We start from the raw sequence: 13,836 nt of genomic DNA on the forward strand, positions 1-13,836 counted from the left end.
GGCCGTTTTTCATTTTGTAAATCTGAGGAAGCTCCTTCTGCTATTTCTTCTGTAAAATTTAGTGGTCCTGATGTTTTTTATTAGTAAGTTAACGCAACTTTATCAGACTGCGTCTCCACAACTATCGACTATAGGAGAATATTCTAGAAATGTGATACCAAAGTAATCCTCATGCCATGGAATTTTTCAGGTGAACATTGGTAAAGCAAAGGAGGGTTGTGCAAACTGGGGTGCAATGGAATTAACTTGTAGCTTGTGACTACAGATATAAAGCAAGCTTCTACAAAGGGCATTTATTTATTTTTGATGGCTGTTGGAACAAATTAGGTAACAAAGCGCTTTGTGTGCGAACGAAATGCACGAGTAACATATCCCTCAAATGTTTTTCGTCACTATGTATGTGTGAGATGTATCACATAACATTTTCAAAAGGGTAAGCTTTACTCATGTTGCTCAATGTAGGCTTGCAACTCAAGCAATTACAAAACGGAGAAGTAACAGAGATAATACTTAGCAATAATAATGGTAAATACCCAATGTCCTTCAAAATTTTCTCTACAGTTTCTTAGCTGACAACAACCTATAAGTATTTAATAATTCATATGGCACCAATTGTAATGGAGTTGAACCGAAATAAATACACACACATACCCAAATATATACAACAAAACATACACTTAGGTGTTCAACTATGCAAGCTGTATACATGCTGACTAAGAACCAAAATCACTTTGCTCAAAATTTAAGCTGATATTGCGGCTGACCAGTGTGTGAATTGCAAGCTTCTGTTAATTAATAAGTTCTTGTTGAAAATGAAATCGAAAGATTTCGATTTGCAAATAATTGAATCTACATACTATTTTCTATTGCATAATGTTCAAAACTATGTTGGCCTAACTAATTTAGCTAATGTGAGAGTGACCGAAAAGGATTACCAATTAAGGCATTCAAGACAACATTTTTGGTTAATTGGAGAATTCTATTAGATAAAATGCGAAACCATAATTTTAATTGGAAGCCGTGTGTATAAATCATAGAAATGCCTTTGAAACATCTAATGTAAAAGTTTCTACCAAAAATTCATATTTCTTTAAATAGGTATAGCTATATTTCAAAGAACTTATACCTAATGCCAAATATTATATTAATTCTTCTCGGCTTCCGATTATATCTGGCATTTGTTCCTGGCAGTTTGAAAAGTATTAAGGGACGGAGGGACGGGCATTCGGTCTTTATGAAAAAGACTGTGTTGATGAGTAATTTTATTTTTAGAACTTAACATTTCTTCATTTTCATTCTGGAAATTTAGAGTAGATACTGTAGTACAGTTCATTCAACATATTTTTTCAGGTTGTACATTTCCAGTATTGTCCATTGGATGGTATAAATTCCTAGCTGCGATTTCTACTATTATCGTGTTAATTTTGCATTTATCGCACCCCCTGAGCAAAGAAACAGAACCGGCTGCTAACCATAGATATCTGTAACAAATTTGTGATGGGCAGATTTTGGTACAATATTTTCAAGAAATCAGGAAAGGATTTGAGTATTTTCTCATAAATATTTTTAGTCAAGCTTTTCAAAACCAATTTATTTTTCCTTTTAGTTTTGCTTTGTTGGAAACGAAAAGTACACTACGAGATGGAACTAGTTGACCAGTTTGTATCGACTTCAGCGGAACTTTTATGTATACACTTCTCCAATCAAAGCTGACGTCCTTACACGTGCTGGCTGACGATACATATGTTGCTCCTGAGATGCGAACCTTCACACGTGACTCAAAATTTAATAGAAAGTAGTATTGAAATCGTTCAATATTGCAGGCGAAATGAATATTTGCATAATAATCAAAATACATTTTATATTTAATATTAACAATAATTCAGTAAGGAAATTTTCTATATATACATTTCTGAAGGTTAGAAGGATTAAGAAATTCTGAATTTTCGTTTATCAAGTTTCATAAATGATTTATGTAAAATCTGCATTTGCTCGTTGGTTGTTGCCAGGATGTAAACTGTTGTGATTGTGGCTGACATTGTTGACTCTGCGGTGGCATCATCAAAAAAAAACCGAACATTTTATACTCTCGCAAGTTATTAAAGAAATTTTATTTGCCATAAATTCGGCATAAAGTTTAATAGAATAACGAAAATCAGCTTATATAGTATATGAGGGCTGAGGTAATTCCTGAACCGATTTCATTCATTTTCACCAGCAAGGTACACTATATCCAATATACGCTCACTTAATTTTGCTAAGATATCTCACATATTAACCAATACATATGTATATGCGGAATAAAGCCCACTGTGTTTTTAAAAAACCTATAATTATATAATAAGTTTTCGACAATTTTTTCACAAATGAAGCCAGAGATGATATACACTATTTATATAAAGTTTTATTCCGCTATCTTCATTGGTTCCTTATGTATATATTATAAAGTGAGGGAATAAGATGGAATTCAAACTTGAGTTATAAGGAAAGTAGTCGTGGTTGTGAACCGATTTCGCCCATTTTTTGTCCGTGTTATCAGGGTGTCAAGAATATATATTCGGTATATTACAAACCAAGTTTCATTGAAATCTGTCGAGTAGTTCCTGATATATGGTTTTTGACCCATAAGTGGGCGATGCCACGCCCATTTTCCATTTTGTAAAAAAGCCTGTCAACACAATCTGTGAGTTATTTGTAGCCTTTTACAATTGTGTGCATTTTTAGAGAAACAATTGTCATGCTATTTACATACATATGTATGGGTTTTCATACGAGTAAAATGATAAATGAAGAGATTTACGTATAGTGGTTTTATATATTATACAAGAATATTTCTACTTTTTACAGATGTACATATGTGTATTTAGCTTGAAAAGCTAAACCAACTCAAATTTTAAATACAGATAAATATTTGTTTTTGTAGCAGAAAATTTTAAATTTAAGTGGGCTGTTTATAAATTTGTACGGAAAATATTTAACTCGTTAACCAAATATTCGAATACTTTAGTAATACATCTACAATAAATTTTAAATGCAATTTTTTTGTCAGTTGAAACTCATGTTATACATAACTACGAATATCATAATTTTTCTTTATACCTATTACATTTCCTTCATTTATATGCACTTTGTCATTTTGTTGACTAAGTGGTGCTCTAAACAGCGACTTCTAAATTGGAAGTATCCATTGGAGAAGTTGATCTTTAATGCCACTCTTAACCACTTTGCTTTTCGCTGCCTGTTATCCTTTAGTGCCGTTTGTAGAGGCTCTCAAGTGTGTATCTAGCATTCAATAAGGGTGGTAATTTCTTTGCTCGTAATATTTCCATTGCAAATTGCTCACAAAAGTAAGAGTAGGCACAAGATAGGAGTATGCTGTCCTTTGGCTTTGGCCTTCGCCGATTATCATATCGATATCGTCAGTGAAAACAAATTTTGTTGGAATTTAAATGATGTATGTAATATTATTTATCATAAGAGAGTTAGTAGTTGTTTTAAAGTAGTAATCGTATGCCCTTATATTAATAGCTGAGGGAATTAATACGTTTTTGTCCTTTCTTGTGTATTATTTTATAAAGTCAAAAATAAGCGCAATTTAATTTGAAAACAAGTAAGGAAGGGCTAAGTTCGGGTGTAACCGAACATTTTATACTCTCGCAATTTATTTATTTAACTTTATTTATATTATATAATACACAATTTGACCCACATATTCGTCATATATATTGTATAAAGTCCATTGAAAGTTCTTCTTCTTCTTAACTGGCGTAGAAACCGCTTACGCGGTTATAGCCGAGTCCACAACAGTGCGCCACGCATCTCTCATTTTGGCGGTTTGGCGCCAATTGGTAATACCAAGTGAAGACAGGTCCTTCTCCACCTGGTCCTTCCACCGGAGTGGAGGTCTCCCTCTTCCTCGGCTTCCACCAGCGGGTACTGCATCGAAAACTTTCAGAGCTGGGGCACTTTCATCCATTCGAACAACATGACCCAGCCAGCGTAGCCGCTGTCTTTTTATTCGCTGGACTATGTCTATGTCGTCGAACAACACATACAGCTCATCATTCCATCTTCTGCGGTATTCGCCGTTGCCAATGTTTAAGGGACCGTAAATCTTCCGCAAAACCTTTCTCTCGAAAACTCCTAGTGCCGTCTCATCGGATGTTGACACCGTCCACGCTTCTGCACCATAAAGTAGGACGGGAATGATGAGGGACTTGTAGAGTTTAGTTTTTGTTCGTCGAGAGAGGACTTTACTTTTCAATTGCCTACTCAGTCCATAGTAGCACCTGTTGGCAAGAGTGATTCTGCGTTGGATTTCAAGGCTGACATTATTATCGGTGTTAATGTTGGTTCCTAGGTATACGAAATTATCTACAACTTCAAAGTTATGACTGTCAACAGTGACGTGGGAGCCAAGACGCGAATGCGCTGACTGTTTGTTTGATGACAGGAGATATTTCGTCTTGTCCTCGTTCACCACCAGACCCATTCGCTTCGCTTCCTTATCCAGGCGGGAAAAAGCAGAACTAACGGCGCGGGTGTTGTTTCCGATGATATCAATATCATCGGCGTACGCCAGGAGCTGTACATTCTTGTAGAAGATTGTACCTTCTCTATTTAGCTCTGCAGCTCTTATAATTTTCTCCAGCATCAAGTTAAAGAAGTCGCACGATAGCGAGTCACCTTGTCTGAAACCTCGTTTGGTATCGAACGGCTCGGAGAGGTCCTTCCCGATCCTGACGGAGCTTTTGGTGTTGCTCAACGTCAACTTACACAGCCGTATTAGTTTTGCGGGGATACCAAATTCAGACATCGCGGCATAAAGGCAGCTCCTTTTCGTGCTGTCGAAAGCAGCTTTAAAGTCGACAAATAGATGGTGTGTGTCGATCCTTTTTTCACGGGTCTTCTCCAAGATTTGGCGCATGGTGAATATCTGGTCAGTTGTTGATTTTCCAGGTCTAAAGCCACACTGATAAGGTCCAATCAGTTTGTTGACGGTGGGCTTTAGTCTTTCACACAGTACGCTCGATAGAACCTTATAAGCGATGTTAAGGAGGCTTATCCCACGATAGTTGGCGCAGATTGTGGGGTCTCCCTTTTTGTGGATTGGGCAGAGTACACTGAGATTCCAATCGTCGGGCATGCTTTCTTCCGACCATATTTCGCATTGAAAGTTGGAAACCATAATATTAGGTTAGAAGCACCGAGGTCCTCGTGTTCGATATATGGGGCCTTAAAAAGCTATGGTCCGATTTCGGCGATTTTTAGAACGGGGCTGCCACACTATTAACATAGTATTTGTGCAAAGTTCTGCACCGATATCTTCACTAGTACTTACTTTATATAGTGTAAAGTAAACGATTCAGATTGTCTTCTGTTCTGGTATATAGGAAGTAGGCGTGGTTGTGAACCGATTTGGCCTATTTTCACAACATGTCATTGGGATGTAAGGAAACTATTACAAACCAAGTTTAATTTAAATCGGTCGAGTAGTTCCTGAGATATGGTTTTTGACCCATAAGTGGGCGACGCCACGCCCATTTTCCATTTTGTAAAAAAATCTGAGTGCAGCTTCCATCTGCCATTTCTTATATGAAATTTAGTGTTTCTGACGTTTTTCGTTAATGAGTTAACCCATTTTTAGTAATTTTCAACCTAACTTTTGTATGGGAAGTGGGCGTGGTTATTATCCGATTTCTTTCATTTTTGGACTGTATTAGGAAGTGGCTAAAAAAACGGCTGCAGAAAGTTTGGTTTATATAGCTCTATTGGTTTGCGAGATATGTACAAAAAACTTAGTAGGGGGCGGGGCCACGCCCACTTCCCCAAAAAAATTCCATCCAAATATGCCCCTTCATAGGGCGATCCTTCGTACCAAATTTTATTTCCATAGCTTTATTTATGGCTTAGTTATGGCACTTTATATGTTTTCGGTTTTCTCCATTTTGTGGGCGTGGCAGTGGTCCGATTTTGCTCATTTTCGAAAGCAACCTTCCTATGATGCCAAGAAATATGTGTGTTCATCAACAGAGTGAATGAGGGTAAAGCAGAGAACTTAAAGCACTTGCCATGCTTATGCTATTTGAGCAGTGGTCGGCACGAGAGGAATTGTGGCTGTGTAGGTGAGCACGAAATAAAGGATACCCAGTGAGAACTCTGTAACCATCCATTTTGAGAATGTTTTGAATATTGTCATAAAACATGAATTTTTGTACTAATTTATTCATTTTAGTTATTTTATTATTTAAAAAAATATATAAGATCACAAAAGCATTAACTTTTCTGTCTTTAAATAGCTTAATCCATAAATATAATACATAACATAAAACGACATTCATAAAAGTAGGTATTTCGCGCAGGGCACTTATGCAAAGCGCCATAACCATGCGCGATGTTTACTCGTTACCGGTTCGACAACAACTGAACGATAGAGCGTAAGTGTACGTGTGATCTTAATCGACACAATTGTGCCAAGCAGTGCCGACCACTGTATTTGAGCAATTCTTATTTTTGTAGAACAATGTTTCAATTTTTGGTTGGTGACTTATTCACATGTGTCCGCATTTGTAAATGAAACAAGAAATTCAGGCGTTGCTATTTATCACAATGAGCAGGACAAATGTCATATTCTCACTCCTCATTTAGATATAAAGGCTCCGTACGCATAGATGCTGATGTGACGATATCAACATTAACAAGAATTGGCGATTTGTATGCGGTAGAATGCAAAATGAACCCTAGCAATAATCATAACAGTAAAAAATTGAATTTAATTGCCATTTATATATCACCAAATTCATAGATGAAAGATATAAAATTGTACATCGGTAGAGCTTTATTACCGTTGTCATTTGCAGGTTCGCAAGCTTTTGCAGATATTATCGGTACTTCTTGCAGGAGATTTCAATGTAAATTTCTCATTGCCTGAAGCTGAACAATTACTGGCATACTTCAGAGAGAAATTTTCATTAGAATTGATCAATGGAAGAAATGATCCTACGACAAAAGGAGGTACGACTATTGATGCGGTATTCGCGAGAAATATAGATAAAATAGATGTAAGACATTTCATATCGTATTTTAGTTATCATAATCCAATTGTAAATATTATAGATATCAATCCGTCAGAACCCAAAAATGATAATTGATTTGGACTTTCTTTATAAAATGTGCATAATAAATTTATAAAACGTGAATATAAAAAAGTGTTGGACACTCCACCATATTTTTATCCTTTCCCTTTCGCCAGTTTTCTTTCACACAAAATGATATGCATTTCTTGGAATATCACTAAGAAGTATAACTTCTTCCGCGCTTAGGGACTCCAGGTACCTTTTTTTTATTGAATTGAACTGGCGTAACATAAAAACGTTCGACAGTCGAAACGAATTTTCTACATTCGCCAGTGATAATAGCAAATATAATATTAAGTTTTGCCGGTTCATTTGCCTATACTTGGCGAATTCTCCAAGTGACAATACCAGCATAAATTAACATAAGACAAAAGTCTTTATCTCAAACTCCCACATCATTTCAACCCTCCGAACCCTATGACATAATTACAACAACCAGAAACTTGTTAAGGTTAATATTATTTGTCAGTAGACAATTCAAAAATTTATTCATCATCTTAATTTATAAAAATTTTGCCAGAATTTTTACATAGATTTGCATATTTATGACTTGGAACGCTCTCATAATGATCACATTCGGACGCTGAGGAATTGCCTTTCTTGTACGTAAAAGTACCATTTACATTAGTGGCTGAGTAATAACAGGTAACATGTACGCAATAAGGCTTTTCTGAACGGTTTTGACATATCGACAAACCACAACCGACAAAAGCTGCATGTTCGTATGCAATTGTAGAGAACTGGGCTGCTGCAGTCAAGTTCACTCTTACATAGGTAAAAATTAAAACTAGTACGTTATATCCATAAATTTATTAAATTAAATTCTTTACACTCACCCTATCGGAAATTCGTCTACCATCGCATTGCCATCCTCTATATATTGACTTTCCTGCCACCAAGAATCTAACGACTGCAAAAGCTTATCAATCACTTTCTTTGGCTTTTCATAAAAATACTTCACAAAATGGTTTTGACCAGAGGATGGGAACCGTGCAGTAGCGTGGCAATCAGCGCGCTTTAAATGACAACGCTTCGCATGGATTCCCGCTAGATACGCTAACTCGTCATCCCATATCATTTCACGCATGCGTGTGGCTTTAGGAAATTTTCCACCGCCTTCGAATTCTTGGTCACCTCCAGCTAATTTGTTGCGATATTCATTGTGGCGATCCAGATAAAGTCGCTTAATCGACCCTGTCAATGGCAAAAGTCCAAGAAATTCCTCTTCGCTAGGCTTATAAGAGAGGTTACTGGATTAATCATGTAATAAAAATATACAAGTTACTCACCACAGCATCCGGATCACACATAAAATGCTTCTTATCACCACATAATTTATCCTGCTTATCACAATAATAATAAGCGTTGGTGAAAATATAAGGCCACATCAAAACAGCGACTAAATAAAAGCGGAAATAGTGAATGTTAAGCATTTTTTGGTATTTCTAGTGCGATATGAAATAAATGTGTAAAACTTCTCGACAATATATATATGTAAGTAAAAATAAAATTTCTGATTTGAAAATTTTTTGACTGAAAATTTTTCACTACAAATTACATCAAAGTGGCTTGGAGAATTTACAAGCAAGTTAATGATACAACACAGTATGAAAATCTTAAGTTGAGTGGAAAATAATCTATAAATAATTAATTAAATACCTAGTTTATTCCAACATCAGAAGTCTCACATTTTCAATTAATTATATAACAAGTAAGGAAGGGCTAAGTTCGGGTGTAACCGAACATTTTATACTTTCGCAATTTGTTTATTTAACTTTTGTTTAAGATTAATACTTTTAATTTTATTCCTAATATTTAATTTTATTCCTAATATTTAAGTTTATAATAATAATTGTTATAATTCCTATCTGGCAATGCCTTATCTTAGCTTACTTTGTTTTCTTTCTTTTACCATCCACTTCTGTTTGCTATGCTATTTGTTTACGCGAATGCAATGTTACGGTATTTTAAATTCCTACAAACTACTATAAATAGTGCAGGACATGCATGCACTAGTCCTTCTCTTTTCGGATGTCAAGCTATACGGTCAAACCGTCAAATAAAGTAAGATCATATTGGAACTCTACCCGCTGTAAAATTAATTATTTAACATTTTTTGGTGCCTCCTGTGAGGACAAATATTTAAATTTTGTTTGTGTTAATTGAGTGATTTTCATGGCGGAATTAAACTGGCGTACATCTGCGGTGAATTCTATAAAGCGCATACACGCACGTGTGTCTGACGGCGTCATGGACGATCTGTATGTTTTTCATCTTCAACAAGAACTCAGATCAGTTGAAACACACTTCGAGCGATTCGTGGAGAATCACAATCATCTGGTTGGAGGAGCTACGCCCACCGAGATGGGTTCACACGATGCGCTTTGGGAAACAGTAGAGGAGCTTTACAAGGAAGTATGCAGTAAACTTAATCGGTTAATCTCATCGTCAAAGGTCGAATCCAATGTCACCGATGGTGCGCGCGATTGCCCCATATCATCGCTGGATGGCCACTTGGTTGATCTTAAGTTAGATCCGTTAGCTATTCCGTCATTCGATGGAGACATGTGCAAGTGGTTAGCGTTCAAAGATGCGTTTGAAACACTGGTTCATCACTCGGCATACCCGGAAGCATTTAAGTTGGGCAAACTTCGTCAGGCAGTCAATGTAGCCTCTGTTCCCTTAATTGGAGGAATCTACTCGGGTGGCTATCAAGAGGTGTGGAATGCTCTGAAGGAACGTTACGACAACAAAAAGCAGCTAGCGGAACTACACGTATCCCGTTTTCTTAACCTTAAGGCAGCTACCCTGGAGTCATCACAATCGTTGCTGTCAATTGTGGACACGGTTCATGAGTCACTGCGTGCTCTGCGGGTGATGGATATTCCTATACATCACTGGGATGCAATAGCTGTACCAATCGTGGTGACTAAGCTTCCAGCTGTAACCAAAAGGGATTGGTGTATGACGTGCTCTCCTACAGACATACCACAGTTAGAAGATCTATTGAAGTTTCTCGAAAAACGTGCTCATAGCCTGTCTTCGGAACCATCGACTGCGTTAATGGTGTGTCGGCAACAACGGCCAGTGAGGGCGCATGTCGCGACTACAGATGCAGCGTTGTGTGCTCATTGCAGCTTACCACATCGAATCGCTAAGTGTCCTACAGTGTTGGCTCTCAATCTAGAGCAACGATTTGAGGCGATTAGGAGATTGCAATTGTGTTACAAATGCCTACGTGCTGGACATTCGCTAAGGCAGTGTTCCTCAGGTAATTGCCGAAATTGTGGTCGCAAGCACAACACAATCTTATGCCGAGCTAAGGTCAATAATGCGTCAACGCTTGGATCTTCAATTACTTCACCAGTATCTAATAACGTGCCTGCTGAGGTGCAGACAACCTCAACAGCATGACTAGCAGCACCCGCCAGGTCCCTCGTTGTCAACCCAAAGCCGATCACTCTTTTAGCAACAGCGCGTGTATATGCCATTGGAGACGCATCGGTGCAGCGAGTGGCCCGGGTATTATGTGATCCTGGATCACAGGTTAGCTTCGTAACGGACCGACTAGCTAACTGTTTGCAACTATATCGACGAAAATGTAACGTAATGGTAGAAGGAGTAGGTTCTGCCATTAGTACTCAAGTGAACGGCAGTGTGACCTTCACTCTGAGATCAACAACAACTAATTTTGAGATGCGAATTGATGCCTTGGTTTTATCGTCCATTACTTCTCCGACTCCAGCAGTGAAGATTGACATGAACCAATGGCCATACTTGAAAGGCTTAGCTTTGGCGGACGACCAGTTTGGTACGTCTGGAACAATCGACATTCTTATCGGCGCGGACGTGTGGGGTCGACTCATACAAGGGGAGGTCATCGGTGGAGGACCAGACGAACCTTTTGCCCAGCGTACCCGCCTTGGATGGGTGGTGTTTGGCCCAGCAGCAGTGTCTCATACTTCGAAGGAATCATTGCTCACACTCACCACGTTAGTAGAGAGAGAGGATCACCATTTAGAAGAACTGGTGAGTAAGTTTTGGCAAATGGAAGACATAACGGTTGCTGGCGATTCGCAAGAGAACGAATGCGAGCAGATCTTCGAAACCACACATAGCCGTACCTCAGCAGACGCGGTCCTTGTCGTGATTTATATAGTGACAACGGGACAGCCTTTGTTGGAGCTAACCGACTCTTGAAGGAAGATCTTGCAGCATGGCAGAGTGAGAATAATCAGCGGTTCTTAGCTGACACAGGCACACATTGGCATTTCATCACCCCCAGTGCTCCACATCAAGGAGGTATCTGGGAGGCTGCGGTGAAGTCCGCTAAGCATCACTTGATACGCTGCGTGGGTACACAAGTCATGTGGTATAGTCAACTGCAAACATTGGCCGTTAGAATCGAAGCTTGTCTCAATTCTCGTCCGATTACACCACTGTACGACGATCCTGAGGACAAACTTGCCTTAACGCCAGGCGATTTCCTGATTGGGTCGCCGCTCCTGGCGGTCCCTGAACCAGATATTCAACAAGTTCCTTCCAAACGATTGAAACAGTGGCAATGGATACGTCAACTTCATCAAAGATTTTGGGATAGGTGGAGTGAGGAGTATCTCACCATCTTGCAGAGACGGAACAAGTGGCAGCGACGCACACCGAACATAAGGGTGAAGGATATCGTTCTAGTTAAACAAGAGAACATGCCTCCTTCGCATTGGTGTCTTGGTCGAGTCATATCAGTACATCCTGGAGCTGATGGAGCTGTCCGCAATGTCACGTTGAGAACCTCTAAAGGATACATGAACCGAGCTGTCCAGAAATTGTGTCTCTTGCTAGAGAACGAGGATTTCGAGTCGGTAGACTCGACCGGGCAGGATGTTTAAGATTAATACTTTTAATTTTATTCCTAATATTTAATTTTATTCCTAATATTTAAGTTTATTCCTAATTGTTATAATTCCTATCTGGCAATGCCTTATCTTAGCTTACTTTGTTTTCTTTCTTTTACCATCCACTTCTGTTTGCTATGCTATTTGTTTACGCGAATGCAATGTTACGGTATTTTAAATTCCTACAAACTACTATAAATAGTGCAGGACATACATGCACTAGTCCTTCTCTTTTCGGATGTCAAGCTATACGGTCAAACCGTCAAATAAAGTAAGATCATATTGGAACTCTACCCGCTGTAAAATTAATTATTTAACAACTTTATTAATATTATATTATACACAATTTGACCCACATATTCGTCATATATATTGTATAAAGTCCATTGAATAGGAAACCCCCAATATTAGGTTAGAAGCACCGAGGTCCTCATGTTCGATATATGGGGCCTTGAAAACCTATGGTCCGATTTCGGCGATTTTAAGAATGGGGCTGCCACACTATAAACGTAGTATTTGTGCAAAGTTCTGCATCGATATCTTCACTAGTGCTTACTTTATATATTGTAAAGTAAACGATTCAGATCATCTTCAAAGTTCTGGTATATAGAAAGTAGGCGTGGTTGTGAAGCGATTTGTTATTTTCACAACATATCATTGGGGTGTAAGGAAACTATTACAAACCAAGATTCATTGAAATCGGTCGAGTACTTCTTGAGATATGGTTTTTGACCCATAAGTGGGCAATGCCACGCCCATTTTCCATTTTGTAAAAAGATATGAGTGCAGCTTCCATCTGCCATTTCATATGTGAAATTTAGTGTTTCTGGCGTTTTTTGTTAGTGAGTTAACCCACTTTTAGTAGTTTTCAACATAACCTTTGTATGGGAGGTAGGCGTGGTTATAATCCGATTTTCTCCATTTTTGGACTGTATAAGGTAGTACCTAAAAAAAAATTTAGCAGTTTGCCAGATATGTACAAAAAACTTAGTAGGGAGCGGGGCTACGCCCACTTCTCCAAAAAAATTACATCAACATATGCCACTTCATAGTGTCATCCTACATACCAAATTTTACTTCCATAGCTTTATTTATAGCTTAGTTATGGCCTTTTAAGTGTTTTCGGTTTTCGCCATTTTGTGGGCGTGGCAGTGGTCCGATTATGCCCATTTTCGAACTTAACCCATTAAGGACAGAACGCTTAAAATTTACATAAAATATTGAAATTTGTAGGATATACTAATTTTGAGCTGCTAAATTAAAATCTGAAAAGAAAAAAACTAAATGTTCACAGGGGGCGTGCCAGGAGCCTGTGACGTATACGTCACGTTGGTCCTCATACATTTTTATTTTGTATTTTACATTTCACTTAAATAAAAAAGGAAAATTCATATTTCAAGATTAAGTAAAGAAGAATAAAAAATTTAGCAAAGATTAGTTAACATTTATAAAACGACACACATCGTTATGCGCACTGTATTGCAATTATGACCTTGCCAACGTCGACGTTTATTACCAGGAACTACCTCCACAAAGTGATCGATGCCATCGTATCTTTCGTTCGCACATTCAGCTTCATTTTTCGGTCTTCGAAAACCTCCAGGTGGCTTTCTAACGCCAAGATTACCACAATAGTGTCTGGAAATTGATCGACGAAAATCAATTTTCGTCATGCCTGAATCGCTTTTCCGATGCAGAATCCAACCATTTTGAATTGAAACGTCTATAAGCCACGTAAATATAGACCACCACCATTTTTTGCCCCTAGCGGCAATTCTGTAAACATTTACGTTCTAATCCATTCGATC

At 38.1% G+C, this 13,836-nt stretch overlaps 3 protein-coding genes across 3 annotated transcripts; 2 read left to right on the forward strand and 1 right to left on the reverse strand.

The window, feature by feature from the left end:
- Positions 1-7,579: 7,579 nt before the first annotated feature.
- On the reverse strand, positions 7,580-8,645 carry LOC128920455 (antigen 5 like allergen Cul n 1-like). The gene is made up of 3 exons (XM_054227721.1): positions 8,426-8,645; positions 7,973-8,370; positions 7,580-7,901 (listed from the first exon to the last, which is right to left on the reverse strand). The coding sequence occupies exons 1-3, from the start codon at positions 8,567-8,569 to the stop codon at positions 7,634-7,636; spliced, it is 810 nt and encodes a 269-aa protein (XP_054083696.1). The 5' UTR covers positions 8,570-8,645; the 3' UTR covers positions 7,580-7,633.
- Positions 8,646-9,386: 741 nt separating this feature from the next.
- On the forward strand, positions 9,387-10,550 carry LOC128920346 (uncharacterized). The gene has a single exon (XM_054227434.1). The coding sequence runs from the start codon at positions 9,387-9,389 to the stop codon at positions 10,548-10,550; it is 1,164 nt and encodes a 387-aa protein (XP_054083409.1).
- A 345-nt stretch (positions 10,551-10,895) lies between these two features.
- LOC128920347 (uncharacterized) lies at positions 10,896-12,022 on the forward strand. The gene is made up of 2 exons (XM_054227435.1): positions 10,896-11,165; positions 11,339-12,022. The coding sequence occupies exons 1-2, from the start codon at positions 10,896-10,898 to the stop codon at positions 12,020-12,022; spliced, it is 954 nt and encodes a 317-aa protein (XP_054083410.1).
- The last annotated feature ends 1,814 nt before the right edge of the window (positions 12,023-13,836 follow it).

The sequence above is a fragment of the Zeugodacus cucurbitae genome, chromosome 3 (assembly GCF_028554725.1).
Source record: "Zeugodacus cucurbitae isolate PBARC_wt_2022May chromosome 3, idZeuCucr1.2, whole genome shotgun sequence".
NCBI classification, from domain to species: domain Eukaryota; kingdom Metazoa; phylum Arthropoda; class Insecta; order Diptera; family Tephritidae; genus Zeugodacus; species Zeugodacus cucurbitae.